The sequence below is a fragment of the Sebastes umbrosus genome, chromosome 10 (assembly GCF_015220745.1).
Source record: "Sebastes umbrosus isolate fSebUmb1 chromosome 10, fSebUmb1.pri, whole genome shotgun sequence".
NCBI lineage: Eukaryota > Metazoa > Chordata > Actinopteri > Perciformes > Sebastidae > Sebastes > Sebastes umbrosus.
Window position 1 is genome coordinate 26,833,091 of NC_051278.1, and position 22,664 is coordinate 26,855,754.

At 40.2% G+C, this 22,664-nt stretch overlaps 2 protein-coding genes across 2 annotated transcripts; both read right to left on the minus strand.

Annotated features, from left to right (window-relative positions):
* Positions 1 to 10,922: 10,922 nt before the first annotated feature.
* Positions 10,923 to 13,606, minus strand: nkx3.3 (NK3 homeobox 3). Its single transcript, XM_037781320.1, has 2 exons — positions 13,134 to 13,606; positions 10,923 to 11,933 (listed from the first exon to the last, which is right to left on the minus strand). Exons 1-2 carry the CDS (start codon positions 13,417 to 13,419, stop codon positions 11,401 to 11,403), a joined length of 819 nt encoding a protein of 272 aa, XP_037637248.1. The 5' UTR covers positions 13,420 to 13,606; the 3' UTR covers positions 10,923 to 11,400.
* Positions 13,607 to 18,087: 4,481 nt separating this feature from the next.
* Positions 18,088 to 22,381, minus strand: nkx2.3 (NK2 homeobox 3). The gene is made up of 2 exons (XM_037781449.1): positions 21,736 to 22,381; positions 18,088 to 19,529 (listed from the first exon to the last, which is right to left on the minus strand). The coding sequence occupies exons 1-2, from the start codon at positions 22,103 to 22,105 to the stop codon at positions 18,877 to 18,879; spliced, it is 1,023 nt and encodes a 340-aa protein (XP_037637377.1). The 5' UTR covers positions 22,106 to 22,381; the 3' UTR covers positions 18,088 to 18,876.
* Positions 22,382 to 22,664: the final 283 nt, after the last annotated feature.

A 22,664-nucleotide genomic window follows, 5' to 3' on the forward strand; every position in this document is an offset into this window, starting at 1 on the left:
TGGGCCCCTGACACCCCCTTAGTTTGGTTATAATTTGCACTCTGTACACATAATATCAACTGGAATATTGAAACAGAATTTTGACACTCAAACAAGAAAGGGGCTCAGGATAAAGATTAAAATGCAGGAGCCGTCCTATAGGGCAATTTTAGTAGTGGCTGTTACTGAACAAATTAGCAAAATCATGTTACCACAAACTAATTGCACAGCTGACAGGCGAAACTTCAGAGATCAGGTCCAAAACACACTGGAGCACACAGATTTAAGGAAATCAACTTTATTAGAAGACTAACGTTTCGACGCAACGTGCATCTTCCTGCCGAAGCGATAATCAAACTGAAAGTTCACCAAAGTTGAACTCGTGAATATGTAGATGCAAATTTGCCTTGCTACCGGGAGTGAATGTTTTTTCGCCCCTTTAGTTACTTTAGTTACTTTAATTACGTGTAAATTGGTAGCTAGGAAACATCTGTAGGGCCTTTCAACAAAAGCAATCTATCATGTGAACAAGAAGTTTCTCAGACTGCTACAAATAACACTTTCAGAGGGCCGAGGTATTATATTAAACTTAACTCAGTCCTTATTATGTAAATGTTGGCGTTATTTGTTTTATTTATGTATGCATACATAGAAACCGATGCATTCCAGAGTTATTAGAATTCATGCAGTTTAGAATGAGTCTGAAATATCTGATTATGCTAACCTAACCCTAACCAGGGCTATTTAGTCATTTAGTCTGGCTTTGTGCATAATGTTTTGTAATTTGAGGTATATTGTGTTGTTTTTGTGAAATATGATTGAAAAAAAAGTTTGAAGTGTCAGGTCAGATATGTCGACTATATATTTCTTCACTGTAAACCGGTTATATGTTAGCGACCTGACATTAGCTCTGCCAGTAAAATCTACACTTTGCTGAATGCAGATTTACGCACTGAATTTACGATGATCTGGTGCTACTGGGTCCTGGGGCAGTTGCCCGCTTTGGCCAGTCAGTAATCCCATCTCCCCCTCACTGTCTACTCATGCCCGTTTTTTAGATTATCTCAAAAAGGTCTGGCCATGCTGTTTTCAAATTAAGACACTAGTGAAAAATGGTTCCCGGTTAGATTTTAAGATGTGTTTATTTGGCGTTCACGCTGACATGTCTCCAAAGATGGCAGCGTCATACTGAATTATGAAACGTAGCAAAATGTGAGTTGTGGATGAGGGGCAATCTACCAACATAACAGAAAGATTATCAACCCACTGTGTGCCAGTTGTGGCTTGAATGTCTCCCGTAGTGCTGTACTGTGGAGAATTAGGATGCGGGGGAGATACGGCTCCTGTCATCACTTAAGAGAACAAGTTGGGAGGAGAAATTCTTCCCACCAGCATCAAGGATACAAGATGATCGCTAATACATACACACTCTCTCACGCACGCACACACACACATAGCAATTCCTCTGTGGGAGAAAGCTGCAACAGAAAACATCTGTTTTGATTATGAGCATTTATATGTGATGTGAAGCCTGCAGAAGACGCAGGATATCATGGAGATGTTGTGCTATATGGCGTGAGTGTGAGTTTGAAACAGGATCCTTCTCACTTCTCGTGCAATAAAAGAATAACATGCAAGACTTGCATTGAATAGAAAGCTCCTCGATAAATCCAAGTGTTTATAGTAAAATGCCATTGCTAATGGGCCGGAATATGGAGAAGGGGTGAGAGGGGGGGTAACGCTCCTCTGGCAGGGGAACTGGTTTTATCTGCTCATATGAAAATATCAAAGTGTGATGAAGCTAAAAAAATAGTTAGAAAAGCTTAGTGGACTGTGTGTATGAGGAGGGAATATTTCATCGGCCTTTGTTGCCTAAAAGGAGGGATCCCCAATCCTCTGCCGCCTCGCTGCTTTCATGATCAAAGAAAAAGGCACACATGCACGCACACAAAACACACACACACTTATCATCCCTTGGGCCTTTGGGAGTGAAGCCTTGGCAGGGTCTGATGAACTGCAGCATTGTTACGGATGACTGCAGGTGTCCGACACTTTCTCTCCTCTGCCCTTCCCTCAGTCTCAAATGTTGTGACAAATTCCTTTAAAAGGTGAGGGAGGTCATAAAATCTTCTTACAGGCACTTCAGAGAGCTGCAACCACAGTTTAACACACACACACACACACCCTTAGTACGCATCCAGCACGTGTGCAAGTACAAAGACACACTTGCAGTGCTGTACACACACATGGCCTGAGACCAAGTTGTCTGTCAGTGGCGGGGACTAGATTCCTTCCGTGTGTGTGTGTGTGTGTGTGTGTGTGTGTGTGTGTGTGTGTGTGTGCCGGAGCAACACAGGTGCAGTCAGGGACACTGAGGAAGAAACCGGCCTCCTGCCCTTTGAACTTGATCTTGAAAAGAAAGCTGTCTTCCCTTCCTGTCAAATAAGCTTAACTGCTATGCCTTCGAGCTCTAATCAGCACAAACTGGTCCGGGGAAAAACCGCAAGCCATTCATTCATTCATTCACCGAAAAGCATTCACACCAATTCAAAAGTTTTCATCACACACTTGTCTGAAATAACTTGAGTGACAGGTATTATTAGGAGTGATCTATGAAGTAGGGCTGTCAATCAATTCAAATATTTAATTGAGATTAATTGCATGATTTTCCATAGTTAATGATCGCACGTTTTTTATCCGTTCAAAATGTACCTTAAAGGGAGATTTGACAAGTATTTAATACTCTCATCAACATAGGAGTGGGCAAATATGTTTGCTTTATGCAAATGTATGTATATAATTATTATTGGAAATCAATTAACAACACCAACAATGACAAATATTGTCCAGAAACCCTCTCAGGTACTGCATTTAGCATAAGAAATATGCTCAAATCATAACATGGAAAACTGCAGCCCAACAGGCATCAACAGCTGTCAGTGTGTCAGTGTGCTGACTTAACTTGCCCCAAACTGCATGTGATTATCATAAAGTGGGCATGTCTGTAAAGGGGAGACTCGTGGGTACCCATAGAACCCATTTTCATTCACCTATCTTGAGGTCAGAGGTCAAGGGACCCCTTTGAAAATGACCATGCCATTTTTTCCTCGCCAAAATGTATGGCATGGTTGGTACCAATGGATTTGTTAGGTTTTCTAGTTTCATATGATGCCAGTATCTTCACTCTAGTTTTAAAAATTGCATTAATGCATTAATGCATTAAAGAGATTAGTGCAGTTAAAACAAATTTGCGTTAACGTGTTATCGCCTTAACTTTGACAGCCCTACTATGAAGCCACTTTTTTTTTATTAATGTTGATATTTTTTTAATTTAATTTGATCCATTGTATCTTTTGCTCTGCAAAGTCGCCGACAGTCCAGGTGAAGATTGTAAATTTGTTATCAACACACATGTCCAAAAAAAAATTTTCTCTGGCAAACAGCTTCAGGGAGGATTTGTCCAATTGACATTGTATCCTTCAGTGTGTATCAGGTGGACTCGCTGCTTGTCTGTGTGTTTGTCCAGACTTCTGGAGATAGAGCATTGGTTCAAGGTTAGGACATCATTTTTTTTTGCTTGTAGCCTTGTGAAATGATTCCTCTTGTTGTTCGGTTAATGATGTGGTCTAAAGAGTAGAACATGATGGGGCTGAAAAACATGGCACAGATGAGTAAAACTACTGTACAGATGGAAGAGAGAAAACAAAACAGGAAGGTTTGATTTAAACTGGAAGCAGGTGAGAGGAAGTTTAGTTTTAATTGACAACTAGCTGGCCACAGAAAGGTTTAAGAGACTTTGGATACTCTCTGTTTCACAGCAGGGATGAGAGGTCCTCTGGTTGGAGGTGTGGAGGGAGACTACGGAGAGGGGAGGAGGAGGAGGAGGGGGGAAGCTTGAGAGGCCGTAAGTGGGCCTGAGTAGTTCCTTTATCAGCCCAGCTGATAGGAGTCGTCTCTCTGTGTGTCAGAGCTGCTCAATGCTCTCCTTGTCTCTGCTTATCACCGCTAATTAAAACATTTGGATTCCTCCGGCCGGCTCTGGAGGAGTGTGTGTCTGTCTGAGCATGTGTGTGGGAGACATGAGAGCGGAGAGGAGTCGGAGGAAGGAAATGTGGCAGCTTGGAAGACTTCCTGTCCATCTATGGACAGAGGAGCTCAACACATACTCACCCTCAACCGCCGATAGACACGCTGTTTCTACAGATGCATAGACAGACACATTACACTTCATACAACCTTTTATGTTTACAGTATTGACATATATTTTTCAGAGTTTAAATTCAATAATCATCATATACTGTATGTTATAGCAATAGTTTTCAAAATAGTGCAAAAATATATACTGTGCATACAAACATATAATGAAGATATCAGCTATACCAACGTAAAGTAATACACTGCAATATCCTACGAAATCAAGTCGTATGTAATCCACCTAATCGTGAACCAGGAAGTATAAAGAGTGACAAATGCCGCGTAGGGAGGAGGAAGGGGTGGATGGGTGGGTCAAAAATACACTGGACTTTTGATCCCATGAGACCGGTGTTCGTACCCCATGTTAAACCAGAAGTCAATGTTGATTTATTTTTTACGTAACTTCCGCACTTACAGTAAATTACGCCAATTCCAGGGTTATTTTAACCCAAACCACAATCTTTTCCTAAACCTAACTAAGAAGTTTTTGTCACGTAACTTCCTTACTTATTATTTTTAGGGATGCACCGATCCGACTTTTTCAGTCCCGATACCGATAGTGACACCTGGGCTTTGGGTATCGGCCGGTACCGGGTACCAATCCGATACCAGTGTTTAATCAATAAGCTGTATGCCTCCCTGTGCAAGTGACTGGAATTATTGTTTTATGTGTAAGGCAACATCAGGCTTGACTTAAACATTGCTTTCTTAACTTTGTAAAAGAATATGTGACAAATCAATAAATATAAATTCACTAAATTGTTATTTTAAAACATCTTTTATTAACAGGAATTACAATTTAAGTGTAATGCAGCAACACAAACTTTAACAGGAATGAAAATTCCAGTCTATAATGTATATAGTATACAATCATAGAATTTAATTGAATAGATCGACCCCATTGTCATCACTATTGGTGAATCCCTAGTTATCTGAACCCAAACCACGATCTATTCCTAAAATAAACTAAGTAGTTTTGTTGCCTAAACCTAACCAAGTTGTTTCCTGTGAAGACGGAAATTTATTTTGTAAAGACTGGAGCGGATATTGACACGTGTCACGTGTTGCTGGACATTTGTAGAAAAACGCATGAAAAATGAGGAATGCCTTTTCGTAAGATATAATACGAACTGTAATATGAGGATACGTTGAAGAAATACAGATAAGAGATGTTTGGCAAAGGGATGTTTGGTAGTATGGTGTCTTTTTTGTCTTACTTTCCACTCCGTCGTGAGCTGTACCTTTTGTGCTGTTTCTTAATCTGTCTCCACTCAAACTCTCAGCCCAAATGGACGCACACACATAAACACACACACACACACACACACCATGTGGACTAGACCTGTACTTCTTCCTTCAAATAAGCCTGTTTTTTTTAAGTTCTGGGTGGGCTCATCTTTCTATTCTTTCTAATCCCCCCTATGACCCTTGCTCCTGCTCTGACAAACACAGACCCGGGATCACTGCATTTCTTTACAGGCACAATACTATATATGACCACTGGGCCACAATACGATTTGTTAAAAGATGTAAACCAGTTTTCATAAAAATGATTTCGCTTTGCTAACTGAAAATATTATAGAAATCCACAGCAACGTTGTAGACTGTAGCGAGATCGCGCAACATCTTCAAACCGAACAATGTGGGCTGAATGATCATATAGAAATGGTTCAAATTGTGCATAAAGGTGTGTGATATCTAATTGCTTTTGAAACCAGGGGGGGGTAGTGAGTGCTGATGCGGTTGGCGTGATGGATGTGTCGTCCCCAGGGGGAGTTGATGTCTTATAGCTTTACTGTAAATGTTTACATTCCTACATGCACTGATGCTATCTGCTAATAGTTTCTGGAACAAGCCTGAAGAGTCCTCTGGGTGGGATTAGATGTGGTGTGTGTGTATGAGTGTGTGTGTGTGTGTGTGTGTGTGTGTATGTGTGTGAGACCAGGTCAAAGGGAAGCAGATCTGTCTTTAAACAGAGGTATTAACCATGACCTCTCTCCTTCCTGAGTCCTGCCCCTGTGTCTGCCGAGGGCCAACGCATTAACACGCACTACTGCTCCGTCTTTTTCACAAAGCGAAATATTTAGCGGTTGTTATAATTGTTTCCGATCATAAGAGGGAAGCCTCTCCCAGTCTCGCTGTAAATCTGTTCATGTTACCCGTCGTAGTGTCAGTGCCAGCAGCAGTTATGTGAAGATGATATTGTTTAAATCAACAAGGCCCTTGAGAAAATAATTCCTGTTACAATAGGCGCATCGGAAACGCATGTGTAATTGCTGCTCAGGAGCCCTGTGAGAATTCTCCATCAATAGATGTGGATCTTAAAAGCAAGCCAAGCGTGGATTAGGTGAGGACAGTCATTCCTGTGTTGCTCACTTCAACTCGGCCCCACCCTCTCAACGCATTCCTCCCAGCTAAGAAATCTTCAACAAAAAGACAACAGGAAATTACCGGATCTATTGGCATTAATAAGCGCTATTTAAATCCGCCCTTTAACGCTTTGTTAAGCTGCGTTAACTGGCGCTGGAGAGGCAGAAGAACACGTTCTTCTGCACTACCGTCTGGCTCCTTTCATTCTCTCTCTCTCTCTCTGCTTTATGAGCCTATTCATGGGGAGGCACACTAATAAAGCACGACTCAAAGTGTTTACATACTTGAGCATTACATATTTATACATGCAGTAATGCTTGAAGGCTCAGTGGACTACTTGCCTGGAACAACACACTATTGCTGAGATCGGGGAATGTAGCAAAGATGTCTGGAGGAGAAAGAAACACACGCTGTCAGACACTAGCCGTGTTTCCATTCACATATTTTTATGCACATTTCGAAGTATCGCGTTAGAAAAGCAAACCATTAAACTTCCGTAAAAATGTTTTTACCTTTGTCGAAAAAGAGTTGATGTGCATATGGGCATCAATACAACCTCATACAATGGTTCGTATGATATCTTGCGAAAAATTGTTTGTTATTTTTCGTGTGTTTCCCTATGAATTTCCAGCAACACGTGATGCACGCGTCAATTTCCGCTCGTTACATGTTCAGTCTTTTCAAAATAAACTTCCGTCTTCACAGGAAACAACTTGGTTAGGTTTAGGCAACAAAACTTCTTAGTTTCAAAAGAACTCAGGAAGCGGCATGACTTAAGTACGGAAGGTATGTGACAATTGAATCAACACTGACTTCTGGTTTCACACGGGGTACGAACAGCGGTCTGCTGGCCGAAGGTCAGGTGTTTTTTGACCCACCCCGACCTCCTCCCCACGCGGCGTTTGTCGCTCTTTATACTTCCTGGTACACGATTACATACAAATTGATTTTGTGGGATATGTAGGAATTACAGTGCATTACTTTTCATAGGTATAGCTACAAACGGTGTATGAAACGTCCAAATAAGTTCTGACGTAACGAACATTTAACTCACATTACTGATCAGCTGTTTCCGCTGTCGGTGTCTTCCCAGATATACAGTATATTTATATTGTCTTCGTCTCTGGACAGCATGTAACATGGCCAATATTAGCTGACATGAAAAACAATGAAAACGTGCTCAATTGAAAGGAATTCCAGAAGACTTCTCTCAATTTTTCTATTGTAGATGGCCAAACCGTCTTGTTTTTTTCTGCGTTTCGCAACTTCTACTTCTTCAAATCTGTTTACTGGTGGATTGAGAAGGATCTATCTGTAGTCTCACAGACTCATGGTACGTGTCCACAGGAGCGTTTTTTATCACGAGGGGACGCGACGCTTCCCAACATTGGACGCTTGTTGTACTGTCCCTAGAAACAAGGCACTCGGCTCCTGATTGGACGAACGCTTTCCCGCCGTTGGCTGCTGCTCCCAGCTTTCAAACCGGAACCAGTATGGAGGCTTGTTTGAAAACTTTCTTCTCTTATTTAACATAAATAGTTCACTGAAATGTGTTTCTGAAAACATTTGATATTTCTGTCTTTATTTTGGATCAACAACGTTTAGTTTTAAAGATCCTCGGGAGTTTTCGAGAGGCGGCGAGTCGCGTTGGACGCCCGTGATTTACATAAAGTAGAAGAGCCCTCAACTTTATGCAAATGAGGAGCGGGAGTCGTGACGCCTAGTCTCTCGAATCGCGACGCCACGCTACCAGAATGCATTGCACGGCTGCTTACATAGACAATGAATGGGGAGCGTGGAAAGCACGGAGGCTGTGGACACGTACCATAAACGACACACTCACTTTACAACAAGACACGCCCACTTCACGACATGACACAACCCTTGAGATTACTTCCAGGATTGATGTACTTATTTGAACCCAAACCATGATCGTTTCCTTAACCTAACCAAATAATAATGTAAAGCAGATAAAGCTATAAATGTTGTCTGACCTTTTGTGTTTCTTGCCCCATTTGGCTTTATTGTAGCATGCTCCTATAGATTTCAGCAATTAACTTGATGAATATAATTTTATCATAACTGATCAAAATAATGTCCAAAACACATGAAAATAAGACCTAATTTGTAATGAATCTGAATTATTCTTCAAGGGAAGAGGTCCATTAGCCCTTGTGTCATTCACTTTTTTCAGTGCCTTACTTGTTCTCTATGGAAATTTACATCAGCTTCCCTGGGTGCAGGAAAAGAAAAGAAAACTTATCTAGTCACGGTAGACAGCAATGACTAAAGCTACTATTCACCAGCACAATGTGACTAATCAGAGCGCATAGAAAGTGGCATACCTCAGAGCCACAATGCAATACCACAACCTTTTCCTTTAGTTGTCTGAGTCTTCAACAGCCAACACACCCTGTGTGTAAATGAAAATAATTAGACTTAATGGTGCCCCGGTGATTTCCAGTTGGACATTCAAATGAGTGTTAGGTGTATTCTTCCTCCCTCCCAGAAACCTGTTGTGTCAACCACTTAGGAAAGCTTGAAGTGGTGTTTTGATAGAAGAGATAAATGAGGTTTGGGCTGGTGCCAGCCCAACGCGTATGGCACAGGGTGATCCTCTTCACCAAAGCAGCTTGTGGTGGGAAAAGGGAAGTTGAAGTACCTATTTTGCATCACAGTTCTTTGTTTTCTGTAATGTTGTAATAATAATATTTGCTAGGCTTATATAGATGTGACACTTCCTTGCTGTAGGCAAATACTGGCAAACATTTTGTACATGAGCACACAGTTTACCTTGTGGTGTCAAAGAAATATCACTTAACTCAAATATATTTTTGTAAATTTCTGGCCACGCAGAAAACTTCTTTTATCTATTTATCTGTAGTTCATCAGCAGACTGTGTGTTCTGCGTGCCCTTCTCAGCAGCCTGCAGGCTCCATTAATGCCACACAATTTTGGCAGCAAGAACCAGCAGTTAAAGTCGAAGCACTAGCCACCTCATTTAGGAATTTGTATTTTTCTATGGAGTATGGCCATTGTGTACATATCTTTGGGATGAGTGTATAGTCTTTTCAGTAAGGTATGATGAATGTGTGCTGTCTTGTGCAGCCCGTCTGGATGGTGCAACATCTTCACGGTCTATTGACCCTCTCTGACTCATGCAGCACACATATAGATTAGGCCTAGGCAGCAGGACTATTTACATATAAAACACATCTTTTAAAAAGCCCCAGCAAATATTCACTGTCTAAACATCATCCGGTTGAGTCAGTCAAATTTGGCAGTTTTGTGTAATACTAAAATTAGTAAACTTTGCATGCAACTTTTTACAGTAAGTTATATTTCCATGATGACACCCAGACACACTCTTCAAAAGGTTACTAAAGGTCCATAAACCTCATATGAAGAATGTGTTCTTGCAGGTGTTATACTGAGTTTCATGATCAACAAAGATGTCCCATAAAGAAAATAAATACCTACTAAAAATGTCAGAGTCTCGCACGTTGAGATAAGCTACCTTCTCTCGTTGGGTTTGTATAAATTCAGGATTCCTTTCTGCTCCGTCTGGTCGCTTATAGACTGTTTCTGGCAGTCATATAGGAGGGGGGTAAAAAAAGCAACATATAGATCGTCCTATAGGCCTCAGATTGAGTGACTACCTGATTTAATGTATTTACACTGGTACATAAATAGTTTGTAAATGATATGAAGTGCAGCAATTGAACAAATTAAAAGCATAAATGTTTATTTAGTGCGATTAATTGTAGGATATCATTTAGATTACCCACTAAATGCTACTTTTAAACTCTTTTTTTCTTTGTATTGAGATATTCAGGGTTTGTATGAAAATTACTGTGGAGGGGTATTAATTCTTAAAATTTTTTTTTTTTTAAATGCAACACCCTCCCCAGCATTGTTGATATTTAATTTGGAGCCAGCCCTTGACTTAGAAAAAAACTGCAATACCCTCTCCCTATATCTCAAAATGTAGTACTGCATACTACTCATTCCACCATTAATTAAAAAAAAAGGCAATGCATGAAAAAAATGTTTAGCAAAATTAGAGGCAGAATAATTGCCAACTTATTTTTTTGTTATGCAGAAGAAGGAGAAGGAGGAAACAACTTTTCTTCTTGATAACATTTAGTGTGAGAAAGGAAACATGAGAAAGGATTGTTGTCTTCTGCGTATAGCAGAACACACCTTTATGACCCACCGTGCACACTATAACATTAATGTACCACTATTTGATTCCTTTTTTAAATCAATAGTGCAAGGGAATGCTGAAATATAAAATCAGGGTGTTAAAAAAATAAAAAAGATCTTTCTCTGCTTTCCCAGATAATGTCAGACCTCAGAGTAAAAACACAACTCACCCCTTTTTCTGTTTTTCCCTTTTTTAATATTGTATATTAAACGAAATAGAAAAATAAGATTATGAAAAAATGACCTGGCAGTTCAGGAAAAAGGTTTGAACAAGTCAGCAGTATTTAGCCTTTAATTATTATTATTTTTCTTGTAAATCATTACAAAATAATAACCACACTCAAATCTCAGTATTCAATTTGAAAGATTTCTTTATAATCTAATCAACTGGTAGTCTTAAAAGAGCTGTGCAATGCCTCTTATATGCCCCACACTAATCGTTGCTGCAGCTTAACACTTTGAATGTTTTAATGTTATTATTTTAATTTCCTTGATTATACAAAATTTGCAGAATATTTCTAAATTTAGCTAATCAAAAAAAAAAAAAAAAAAAACAAAACTGTACAATCTCAGTCAGTTTGACAAGAGAGGTTGATCCATTGACTGTACAGAAAGCTGCCAATATAAGTCCTGTTCTGTTCAGAGCATCCCTCAGGACATGCTGCTCATGCTCCAGGGCTGCTGGCAGTAGTAGTGCAGGTATGGGTGGTACTGGTAGGCCTGCTGGTACAGTGGCACAGTCACTGGGAGGTGTACTCCATTCGCCTGATGATGATGATGATGGTACTGCTTCTGATTGTCCATCACCAGAACTTTCACTGCTACTTTCTTGGGCGAGCTGCAGGCCGCCAGCTCGGCAGCCATCTGGCGCCGTTTGGTTTTATACCTCCGGTTCTGAAACCAGATCTTCACCTGGGTCTCTGTGAGTCTCAGAGCTTCTGCCAGGTCGGCCCGCTCCGGACCGGACAGATACCGCTGCGTGTTGAAGCGGCGCTCCAGCTCGTAGATCTGAGCGTGAGAGAAGGCCGCCCGGGAGCGCTTCTTCGTGCCTGGCCTGCATTGCTGCTCATCGGACGAACAGCTGACCGTCTCTCCGCTGTGGAGACATCTCTCCTCCTCGGCCTCCGCATCCTCCTTCTGACGGTTATCCTGCTCCACGCAGTGTGGCTGCTGGTCTGCAGCACCTATAGGAATAACCATGACAATAAGTGGGTTTTATCTTCAAGTAAAGCGCCTCTGATGTTGGACAATATGGGGTTTCCCTCTCTCTTTTATTTTGTTTATTTGTTTTGCACAATTTAAGACTATACAACATAACAAAAATGAATAATATACAGTGCAGGAAGAGGCAAAAAAAACACTAGGCTTATCTGAAGCCTCCACCTAGAGATAACATTAATATAAAGAAATAATATGACTATATAATAGTGATAACGAACAATTAGGACAAGATATATATAATAACAACAATAACAATACAGTAAATATATATAAAAAAAAAGACAAGTGTGTGTGTGTGTTGTGTGGAAGTGTATGGTTAGTGTTTGTGAGGAGGATATTGATTTAAATATCTATAAAGAGTTCTGGGAAATCATAACCAAACAACATTGTGAGTGGGAAAAAATAAAAAAAAAACATAAAAACAGATACATGGACAACATGGGGAAAAGCAGTTACAAGACAGCAATTAAATTAGATTACCCTTTAGGCGACTTTGGAAACATTTGACAGATGAACAGTTTATTGATAGATGTGAAAAGCTACTCCATAATTTGGTTCCCCTAAATCTTATCGAAAATTGACCTCTACTCGTGAGGAATTTGGGAGAATATCGCTTTCACACTGTCAGAAAGTCAGGGGATAAAATGGAATACATCAGGATTTTAGATGGCGAACATTTTACGCACAAAACCCTCAGATGCTATTTTGGTTACATGCTTTTGGTTTCCAGTACTGTCCCACAGCCTGACTGCCTTTCTCAGACAACAAACTCTGAAAACTAAATGATGATTGAGCTATTAAATTGCATTTTCATAACATACAATATGTGGTATTACTTAACCTTAAACCTATTGACATAGGGATCTCTAGAGATCTTTGGATTTATTCAAAGAATTTTTTTTATTTTTTTTAAATTGGGAAAAAATAAGAAATACAATCACTGTAAATACTGATGAAAATATCCCATCATGCAATGTATCTTTTGTGAATCAAATCTATATTTTATCTAAAAAAAAAAAAATGAGACGAACATGACATTGAGGTTTTGCAAATTCATCCTGTTTCCAAAGCAAGATTGTATTTTTCTGTCTAACCTAACTGCAGGACACGAGAGAGATTGTTAATTTATTGTCATATTTGTTGCAGTGTAAAAACCCGCTCACCTTCTCTGAGCTCAGTCTCCTCTCCTGTGGACTCCTCGTTGAAGGCATCAGGTCGGAGGTTCCCAGCAGACAGACTGAGATCAGCAGGAAGTGTCTCCTGGTGGATGCGTGTCTCGTCCGCGTCTCGATGAGACAGATAAGTGTCTCTCTGGCCGGTGCAGATGTTGCGCTTTGGTGTGCAGATGTTGCGCTTTGGTGCGCAGTTCTCCTCTGTGCCAGGCTTCCCCCGGGCATCACGTCCGGTGAGGATGTCTTTGATGGAGAAGGACGAAAAACTTAATGTCATGATTGAAATAAGAGCACGGATATTTCCTCACGCTCGCGTGCGATTTATTTGGAGTCATCAAGAGATCAGCCTCTGGAAAGATAAAGTCCTTACTGGTTCGAGCTTTTTCTCCACGCTCTTTAATTGCTCTGATTTAATTGTGGTGATCTAAGTCCGGTGTGCTAATGAACAGCCTGCATCAGGAGCTGTCAGGTCTTTTACCATATTGTCAGCAGCAGCTCCAGGTAACCTTGGATAGGCTGCTCTCTCTGCCTGGTCCCTCCTCCTGGTCCGCACCGCCCAGCTCCATGCTGCTCTCTAAGCTCTACTGAGGACGAGCAACTCTCATTTTGCAGACAGTGTATTTCACTTTGGTGAGGTGTGATTTTTATTAGCTTATTGCGTTAAAAACGCAAGGTATTAAAAAAAGGCTCCTTATAATAATAGCTCCATATGGCTAAATTTGTCAGAGCCTGTTTAAGTGGGGACGAGGAGAATTGGACCCTGTTGGTCATTTCAGTCACCGTGAATATTATGGACACGAGTGACTCAGAGTGGATTTACCAACTATTAGTGTGTGTTTACCAACTATTAATTATATCCTCCTGAGACCCAGCCCATTGACATGTGTCCTCTGTAGTGGACATTTTGTCCACATGCATATCCTCTTACTCTCTTGACCTACTCTACCAACCCCTGGTGTATTGTAAAGAGGATATGCTTGCAGTGATATGGCATGTGTTTGTTTTTTTTAATCAAGTTGAATGTATTCTTGGTTTAATATCACTCTACAGCCATAATCTGTTCATTTTTTTTTTATTCTTTTCACACTGAAATAGTCCTGTGGATAATCAAATTAAAGTTTAATAAGCCTAAATTGTTAAGATTTTCTTTTAACCCTAAATAGGAAGGAAATCACAAAAAAAGTAATTGGAAGACACTTTTTTTTAACTCGGTTCCCAGGAGGATACATAAAGTGTAGCAAGAAAATCTGATGCGTAAAGTTCGCCAAGCGTGCGTAAAACGCAGCTCAGTGCAGGGACCGTGGTTTTACATCCTTCCACAATACTGAGGCCCACCTTTACATATGAAGTATTATTATACAACTTTGACTTTATAGATTCCACTTAATGTTAAAGTTCTCTGACAGGACCACTCTAATTTAAAATGTCTATTTGCCTCAATCCATTATTATTTGTATTTTAGCAATTGTTCTATTTTATAATTGTAGATATTTTTAATATTACATTTGTGATGTTTTAAATATAGTACCCTGATTTTTTGGAGACCTTGATGCCTATAATGTTTGTTAACAAAACCCATGACAGAAATGAATGAATGAATGAAAGACTTTATTTCGAACATATAATAAATAAAAACAGATACAAAATAATAACAAACAAAACAAGAGTTATAGTGTCCGAAAAGGAGTAGGTAGAAGAAAAACTTATATTACCCTACCCCTTTCTCACTCCTCCTCTATTAACTCATATATCATAGAATGATAATATAATATAATATAAAAACTATCCCAGATTTATTTACATCCTAAGTTGAATATATGAACAGCATCCCAAGTTTATTTACAACCCACAAATACATCCGGAGTTAAAAAGTATATAACCAACCTTTAACACAACTCTTCTTCAACCATATACCTCCCAAAAATATCTTTCTTGTATAGCTTTTTAAATTGATTTATATTTGTGCTCCCCTTCAACCCATCACCTAACCCATTCCATAAATCCACCCTACAGACTGAAATGTCACTGAATAACTGAGATTGACCATAAATATTATATAGATATAAAGTATTTATTTTGTAAGAGAGGACTTCCAGACTCGTCGCTCAAACAGGCAAGTTGCGCCGCCGTGTGGTCACGGTGCATCCATTTACAAAGAGAAAAGGTGGCAAATACGCAAACCCCCCTCCTCTCTCTCTCTCTCTCTCTCTCTCTCTCTCTCTCTCTCCCCCTCCCCTCTCTTTCTCCCCCCCACGCACGCATTACACAATCAGCAGGCCTTGCCTTCATCGAGGAGACGTGATGACAGATGCAGTGATCTGCCTCCTCCGTGTTGTTTTGTTTTCTTCCTCTGACTAAACAGAGACATCTCTCTGTTTGCCACAGAGCGCCAATAGGCTCCAGGGTGTCACAACATGTCCGGATGAGAAGTTCTGGCACACTTACTTCATGTGTTCAAACCAGACTGTGTAGTAGTCAAATGATAATTAATATATGATTCAAACCACAAGATATCATCACCCCACCTACAAAATGTAAGTTGATTATAAATAGCCATTTCTTCACTCATAGTTATAAGCAACATGCCAGCGTCCAAATCCTCTCCTCCAACCTCACGTCTCGTCTTCACCAACTGGAAACTGCGCTCACCTGGTAGAGCTCACCTGGTAGCTGGTAGAGTTCACCTGGTAGAGCTCACCTGGTAGAGCTCACCTGGTAGAGTTCACCTGGTAGAGTTCACCTGGTAGAGCTCACCTGGTAGAGCTCACCTGGTAGAGCTCACCTGGTAGAGTTCACCTGGTAGAGTTCACCTGGTAGAGCTCACCTGGTAGAGCTCACCTGGTAGAGCTCACCTGGTAGAGTTCACCTGGTAGAGCTCACCTGGTAGAGTTCACCTGGTAGAGTTCACCTGGTAGAGCTCACCTGGTAGAGTTCACCTGGTAGAGCTCGTGTACCAGGTCTGAGTCTTAGCCTCGAGTTTGAATCCCGCTTTCATAATTGTCACTTACCAAAAAGAAAATCACTTATCGAAACTCTGCATGTTGATCCATCCACTAAATCTCACAGCATGCGACATATCAACTGACTACAAGTCAATTTAATTGATACAGTGCAAAACCAAAGGTTTGCATCAGAGGTGTTTATCTGTACAACATCCTCTGTCTTTAGACCACTCCAAGTTTATTTAAATATTTTTACCAGACACCTATAATTGAAAAGGGCATTTTGAATTCTAATGTCATAAAACACAGTGTATAATTTGGTTATATCGTCCTGATTGGAAAAACGTGTCCTTGTCCATCTGATGCTGTTGGCGGAGGACACTTGGAGGTCCACCTAATCAGAATCAGAATCAGAATCATGTTTATTGCCAGGTGTAAGAGGTATACACTAAGAATTTGCTTTGGTTTTGTTGGTGCAAGTTAAACAGTATAATAAGAAAAGAATAGATAAAAACGTTAGAATAAAATAAGAATAAAAAAATTAAAATTCTACCAATGTACAATATACAAAAAAAAAAGCTATAAACATGATATAAACAGATAGTGCAAATATTGCCGGGGAGATGGGAGAGCTTTTACTCCAGCTTTACTCCACGTGTCCCTCTCTATATCTGGGCCCTGGTTCCTTTGTGAGCTCCTCGAGATGTTGGTTGCCATTGGAGACTTTGTTTTGGGAAACTCCACGCCTATAGCTCGCGCGGCGATGATCCTCGCTGCTATCTTTGGAGGCTGAATAGCTGATAGCGATCTTCGCAGAGCAGCCTGTCAGAGCAGCCGTGGCGAGGCCGCGTCCTCAGGCATCGCCGTCCTGTCGCCAGCTCTATTTACACGAGTGACTGTGCAGCACTTAAGAGCTGACACCAGGTATGTGTCCTACCGGCAGTGCAGTAGCCGGGGGAAGTGGCCAGAGAGACTATCAGAGAGGAGACAAACACTCTGTTTACGTTGCCATTCATCTCCATTAATAGCGTCTGCGTATTCGGCCATGCCTAGGAGGTGAAGGTGTTTGCTTAAGTCCGTCTCCAATTAACTCTCTGTGTGTGTGTGTGTGTGTGTGTGTGTGCGTGCGTGTGCACTTTAGTGAAGATGAAGAGAGCATGCATGTGCTGTACAATATTCATCCATTGAGCAAAATGCAGAGGCAAGCAGTGTCAGGAGTTTGAAGTCTGTTATAGACTAATGACTTTCTCTTCCCTTCTCTTCTCTTCTCTAAATGAAAATAATAATGGCTTCTTGTCACTAGACATTCAGACAGTCTCTTGGTGTTGAGTCAACAAACTTCAGAATTTGAGGATGGAAGTTCAGTCTTTACTTTACTTTTTGGGTCCAAAGTGAGTTAATGCATTTGTTTCCCAACACCTATGAGTGCGTTATCAGTTCAGCAACAGGGTAAAAAGTGATGTGTGTGTGTGTGTGTGTGTGTGTGTGTGTGTGTGTGCGCGCGTTTGCGTGTGTGTGAGAGTGAAAATGTGGGTAACTATTATATGATTATAATATAAGAATTGTTATACAATTACTGATAAGCTATAGCCTTAAATCCACTTTTATTATTATTATTATTATTATTATTATTATTGTTTTTTATAAGGAGTATAGTAGCATATAAAGTCTTTTTTATTTTATTTGGTAATTATATCTTTCAGTGTTTCAGTGCATCAACGAAGAGAAAACTATCCAACCATATTTATGATGGGAGGCTGTGTGGGTCTTTGCTGTGTGTGTGTCCCTGTGATGCTGCTGGCTGTCTGGTTAATGTCCATCTCTGAATCCTGACCGGACATTAGCTCGCCCCTGAATTCTCTCTGTTTCTGGTTCTTGTCTCAGACTAAAGTCTACCACAAGCTTTCTCACAGGAAAAAAGTACTTGAGAAACTATCTGAGACGATGAGAAACGATGCTTACAGAATAATTTATTTATTTGAGTTTCCCATCCAGATTCATCCATGAATGTTGAAATGCAAATAACAACGTGCTTCCAAACGAGATCAGAAACGTCATATTTGGCATAGAAGCGTACATTTCTACATAAATGGATACTGTATTTGTTTAGGTTCCGTAGTTACACGCAAACACACACACACACAAAGCACAAAACAATAGTCACGTGTGTCATTAAGTTTGCATCATTTAATTTCATCATCAGTGATACTTTTCGTCGTTGTAACTTGAGCGTAAAAACAGGCCGTTTTAACAGGTCACGTCGTTCAATCTCATTTACTCAAATCACACAGCTGTTAAAAAAGAAGAGGGGAAAAAAAACATAATACTTAATAAGATTGCATTATCTAGCAATAGTTATTTTCTTGCAATACATTTTAGGGATCTAATTGAATGGGCCTATAATGAATTCATTATGGGCTAATAATATAACACATTTCATATGTGTTTTGTATGAAATGTCCTACAGTTTCCCTTTTATTTTTGTCGCACATTACATCCATTTTGAACCACAATAGGCCACATTACGCACAGTCTTTTGCTCAGCGGCGACATTCAGCAGGTTTAATACGTTTTCTAAACATTTTGGCTCAGAGAAAAATGCGCATATACTGAATATGGTTTTTATCAGTCAATGGGCTCGGATTTCCTCACTGGCCTGCCTTGAGTTACAGCCAACTGGCCCACACTCACAGAGTTTTAAATTGTGCTTTCCTTGCATTAGTAGATCAGGTTCACATGCTCGAGTCCATCCAAGAAGAAGAAGTGTCTGTGGTCGTGCGTAAAGAGCCCAGCTACCAGGCCCGGATGCCCTGCAGAGCTCCCTGGCACGGTGTGACCACTGGTCCTTGGTGGCTCGCCTGATGGCTTTGCGTCTGTGCGCCGAGATTTCCCAAATTCATGTTGATAAAAGCATTAGCAGCGGTGTTGCTGGGCGGCAGAGCAGGTAGACTAGAGTAAGTACAGGAGTAAGTGTTGGTGTACACCGAGTTGTTATAGCTGTAGGCCGGGTAGCTGTTGTAGCTGTACGGGTTTGGAGCTCCTCCGACTGTGTAGGACGGGTTATAGTTCTGGGATCCAGTCAGACAAGGCCTGCCGTCTCGGACCAACACCGGCACGGCCACCCTCCTGGGCGGTGCAGGTGCATGGTGGTGGTGGTGGTGGTGACCTGCCAGCTCCAGACTCTTGTCCTGCCGCTGCCTCTTGCATTTGTACCTCCTGTTCTGGAACCAGATCTTGACCTGAGTGGAGGTGAGCTTCAGCGAGCTGGCCAGGTGCTCTCTCTCCGGAGCGGACAGGTACCGCTGCTGCTTGAAGCGACGCTCGAGCTCGAACACCTGAGTCTGGGAGAAGAGCACGCGCGGTTTCCTCCTGGTCCTCTGCTGCTTGGCGGGCTTCTCCGAGTCCGGATGATCCTCACAATCAGCCCGCAACGCACCGCAGCTCTCTGCGTGGAGAAGACACGTTTACATCCAAGTTAATTATGCAGGATTTAAAAACATATTTATCCAACTCTATGATTTTCTGAATCTCACCCTCTTTGATTTCCACATGAATTAATTCGTTTCAAAATCTTAACTTTATGAGAATGTTGAAGCAAAACAGTTTTTCTCATAGCAATTTTTGTGTAGATTATATAATTGTATTACATATAATTTGCATTAATTTCCCACAATATTGACATTTTAAGCGTGTTTGAGTCCCTGAAAAGCGCTATATAAGTCGAATTTATTATTATATTATTATTATTAATTTAAATATTAATTAAAATATAGCCTAGTAAAATGAATAAATAAAATAAAAATTGTACTGGATTGGAAATTGCTTTACCAACATTTTTACAAGTATTTATAGGAAATAAATCCAAACGTGGTTTCAAAGAGGACTTAATGAAAGATTGAGAAGTATTCGTCAATTCGTCCATGAACTTAAAAAAAAATAAATAATCAATGTTTATATCTTGGAAATTAAAGTTGAAGGTAAATACATTTTTATTATAAGATTTCTGCCCATTTATTAAATGCACATTAATTAAGCAACGTCTAAGAAATGTTTTTCTATGGATTGTTATATGGATTTATTTATTAAAAATACTAATCACTTCAGATGTAAACAACACGTAAATGCCTGCAGGCTTTATGCACAGCGACTAATGAATAGGAACAATGCGCGTCCATCGTGCAAGGTGTGGCACATGCCATATAGGCCTATACTGTAATTACAAAAAAAAGCAATAAGCAATTTTTAGATACAGGCTCGATATAGACTTTCAATTTAAATTTGATTTTATATTATTAGTAGCCCAAAACTCACTCCAGCGCAGCATTGATGACCTTTTCCTCATTTGGTGATCATTTCATAGTCATTTATACATGAAACAACAAATGATAGCTTGTCAGCTCGCAGTAATTATTTCTCCAACAATATCTATTAAAGTCAGTTTAGAAAATTCGATATAGGACACATGTTTTTTTTTGCAAGATAGTTAAATATTTAAATTTAATTAAGCTCTGATTCTGATTGACTCCTCTGTAATAATAATAATAATAATAATAATAATAATAATACATGTATTTATATAGCACTTCTCAAAACAGAGGTTACAAAGTGCTTCACAAGACAATAAAAGCAGATAAATAAAGTAAAAGATATGGTAACTGTTAAAACAGAACATCAGACAATAAAAGCAGATAGAGTAAAACAAATATGGTAACTGCTAAAACAGAACATCACAGAACATATCAATAATAATAATAGAAGTGGTAAAATGGTAGGACAAGTTGATAAAACAAATATACAGTATATATACATAAATGTGTATAAATGTACACATGCGTCCAGAAACGGATGTATACATACATATATTTATACCCAGTCTTCTACTTATAGGAATGCTATCCTAAAAAAATGTGTTTTCAAACGTTTTTTAAAAGTGGATACAGAGTTAGATGATCGTATCTCTATAGGAAGTGCATTCCAGACATTATCAATAATAATAATCAAAGTCAAATATAACTGGGTTTTTTTAAACTTTGTTTAAGAAAAGTGTTGCATGAATTAAGTTTATTATTATTATTATTAGAGCTGCAACGATTAGTCACTTGACAGAAAATTGATCGCCAACTATTTTGATAATTGATTCATCGTTAAAGTAATTTTTCATGAAAAAAATCTCAGAAAATGCTGTTTTCAGCCTCTCAAATTTGGAGACTTACTGCTTTTTCCCTGTTTTATATCCTATTAAACTGAATATCTTTGGGTTTTGGACTGTATAAAACAAGACACTTTGAGACTTTGAGAAACTGGGATGGACATTTTTCACTATTTTCTGACATTTTATAGACCAAACTATTAATCTAGAAAATAATCAGCAGAGTTTGGGAGCCCCTGAAAGCCAAAGCCTGATCGTATAAATGTACACATGCGTTCAGAAACGGATGTGTACATACATATATTTATATCCTTCTACTTATAGGAATGCTATCCTAAAGTTTTTTAGAAGTGGATACAGAGTTTGACAGTACCAAACTGTTACAAAATGAATATCTTGTCCATGATATTAGCCTATTTATAGAATTACTAATAACAACGACATCTATCATCATCTTCACCACTCAGTTTTGCAGATATGTATCATTAGAAGGTGAACTCACTGCTGTCTGGTTCCTCCAGCCGGAGGTCTGCTGCAGAGAGGTTGTGCGCCGGGTTGCAGAACATCTCCCCGGGCTGACCGGACTCCACCAGCCGGTCCTGCACCGTCAGCCGGTCTTGCACCGTCAGTGTGTTGTTGAGGTACGACATCCTCTCGTCGCTCTCCGACAGCCCGGAGCTGATGGGACTCGGACTGTCCCTCCCGGCCAACATGCAGGAGGGTTTGTTCTGAAAAGCTCCCGGCTGTGAGAGACCGAAGCAGGAGATGAACTGGAGCTGCTGCTGCTGAGATTGTTGCTGCAACTCCAACTTCAGAATATCCTTCACGGAGAAAGGCGTGGTGGAAGAAGTCATGAGCGGGCTGGGGAGCATTATTACCACCAACAGAGAGACAGAGAGAGAGAAATGACAAGATAACAAATAGTCAGCAAGCCCAAAATTGGACCAATTTGTCTCCGGACTGCGCGTAAAAGCAGTAAATAACCCGTGCGTACGCGTGAAGAATGGGCGCGCACTGCTTGTTCTTCATGCAGACGATGGAGGAGGACTGGTTTTCTTTCAGCTGTGACATCCCTCTCTCCTGTGGCTGTGTGTGTGTCTATGGCTGGAGGGCTGTGAGAGAGAAGGAGAGAGGTCGATCCTGTTTGGTTGGCTGGATTCAGTTATCTATCGAGAGAAAGAGAGCTGGGTCAGCCAAGATGCTGTCCTCTCCCTTTCAGTGACGTCCTGCAGCAGGGGAGGGACTGATACAGTCACTCTCTCTCTGTGTGTGTCAGGAAGACATAATGGCTAATTTATGAAATAATATTAACACTGTGAACTCCTCTCAGACTGTTAAAGGTGATTAAGGTAAGGAAGTTTTTATTACTTTTTGTTTTCCCAACAGAAAACAATAAAATTGAAAAGGCAGCACTTTTCATTTTGTATCATA

Excerpts from the sequence above, each read along its gene's own strand:
- nkx3.3 (XM_037781320.1), bottom strand. The coding sequence starts at position 13,419 with ATGACATTAAGTTTTTCGTCCTTCTCCATCAAAGACATCCTCACCGGA. Across the intron at positions 11,934-13,133 it reads GGAGACTGAGCTCAGAGAAG|GTGCTGCAGACCAGCAGCCA; the intron begins GTGAGCGGGTTT and ends TTATTCCTATAG.
- nkx2.3 (XM_037781449.1), bottom strand. The coding sequence starts at position 22,105 with ATGCTCCCCAGCCCGCTCATGACTTCTTCCACCACGCCTTTCTCCGTG. Across the intron at positions 19,530-21,735 it reads GCTGGAGGAACCAGACAGCA|AGAGCTGCGGTGCGTTGCGG; the intron begins GTGAGTTCACCT and ends TTCTCCACGCAG.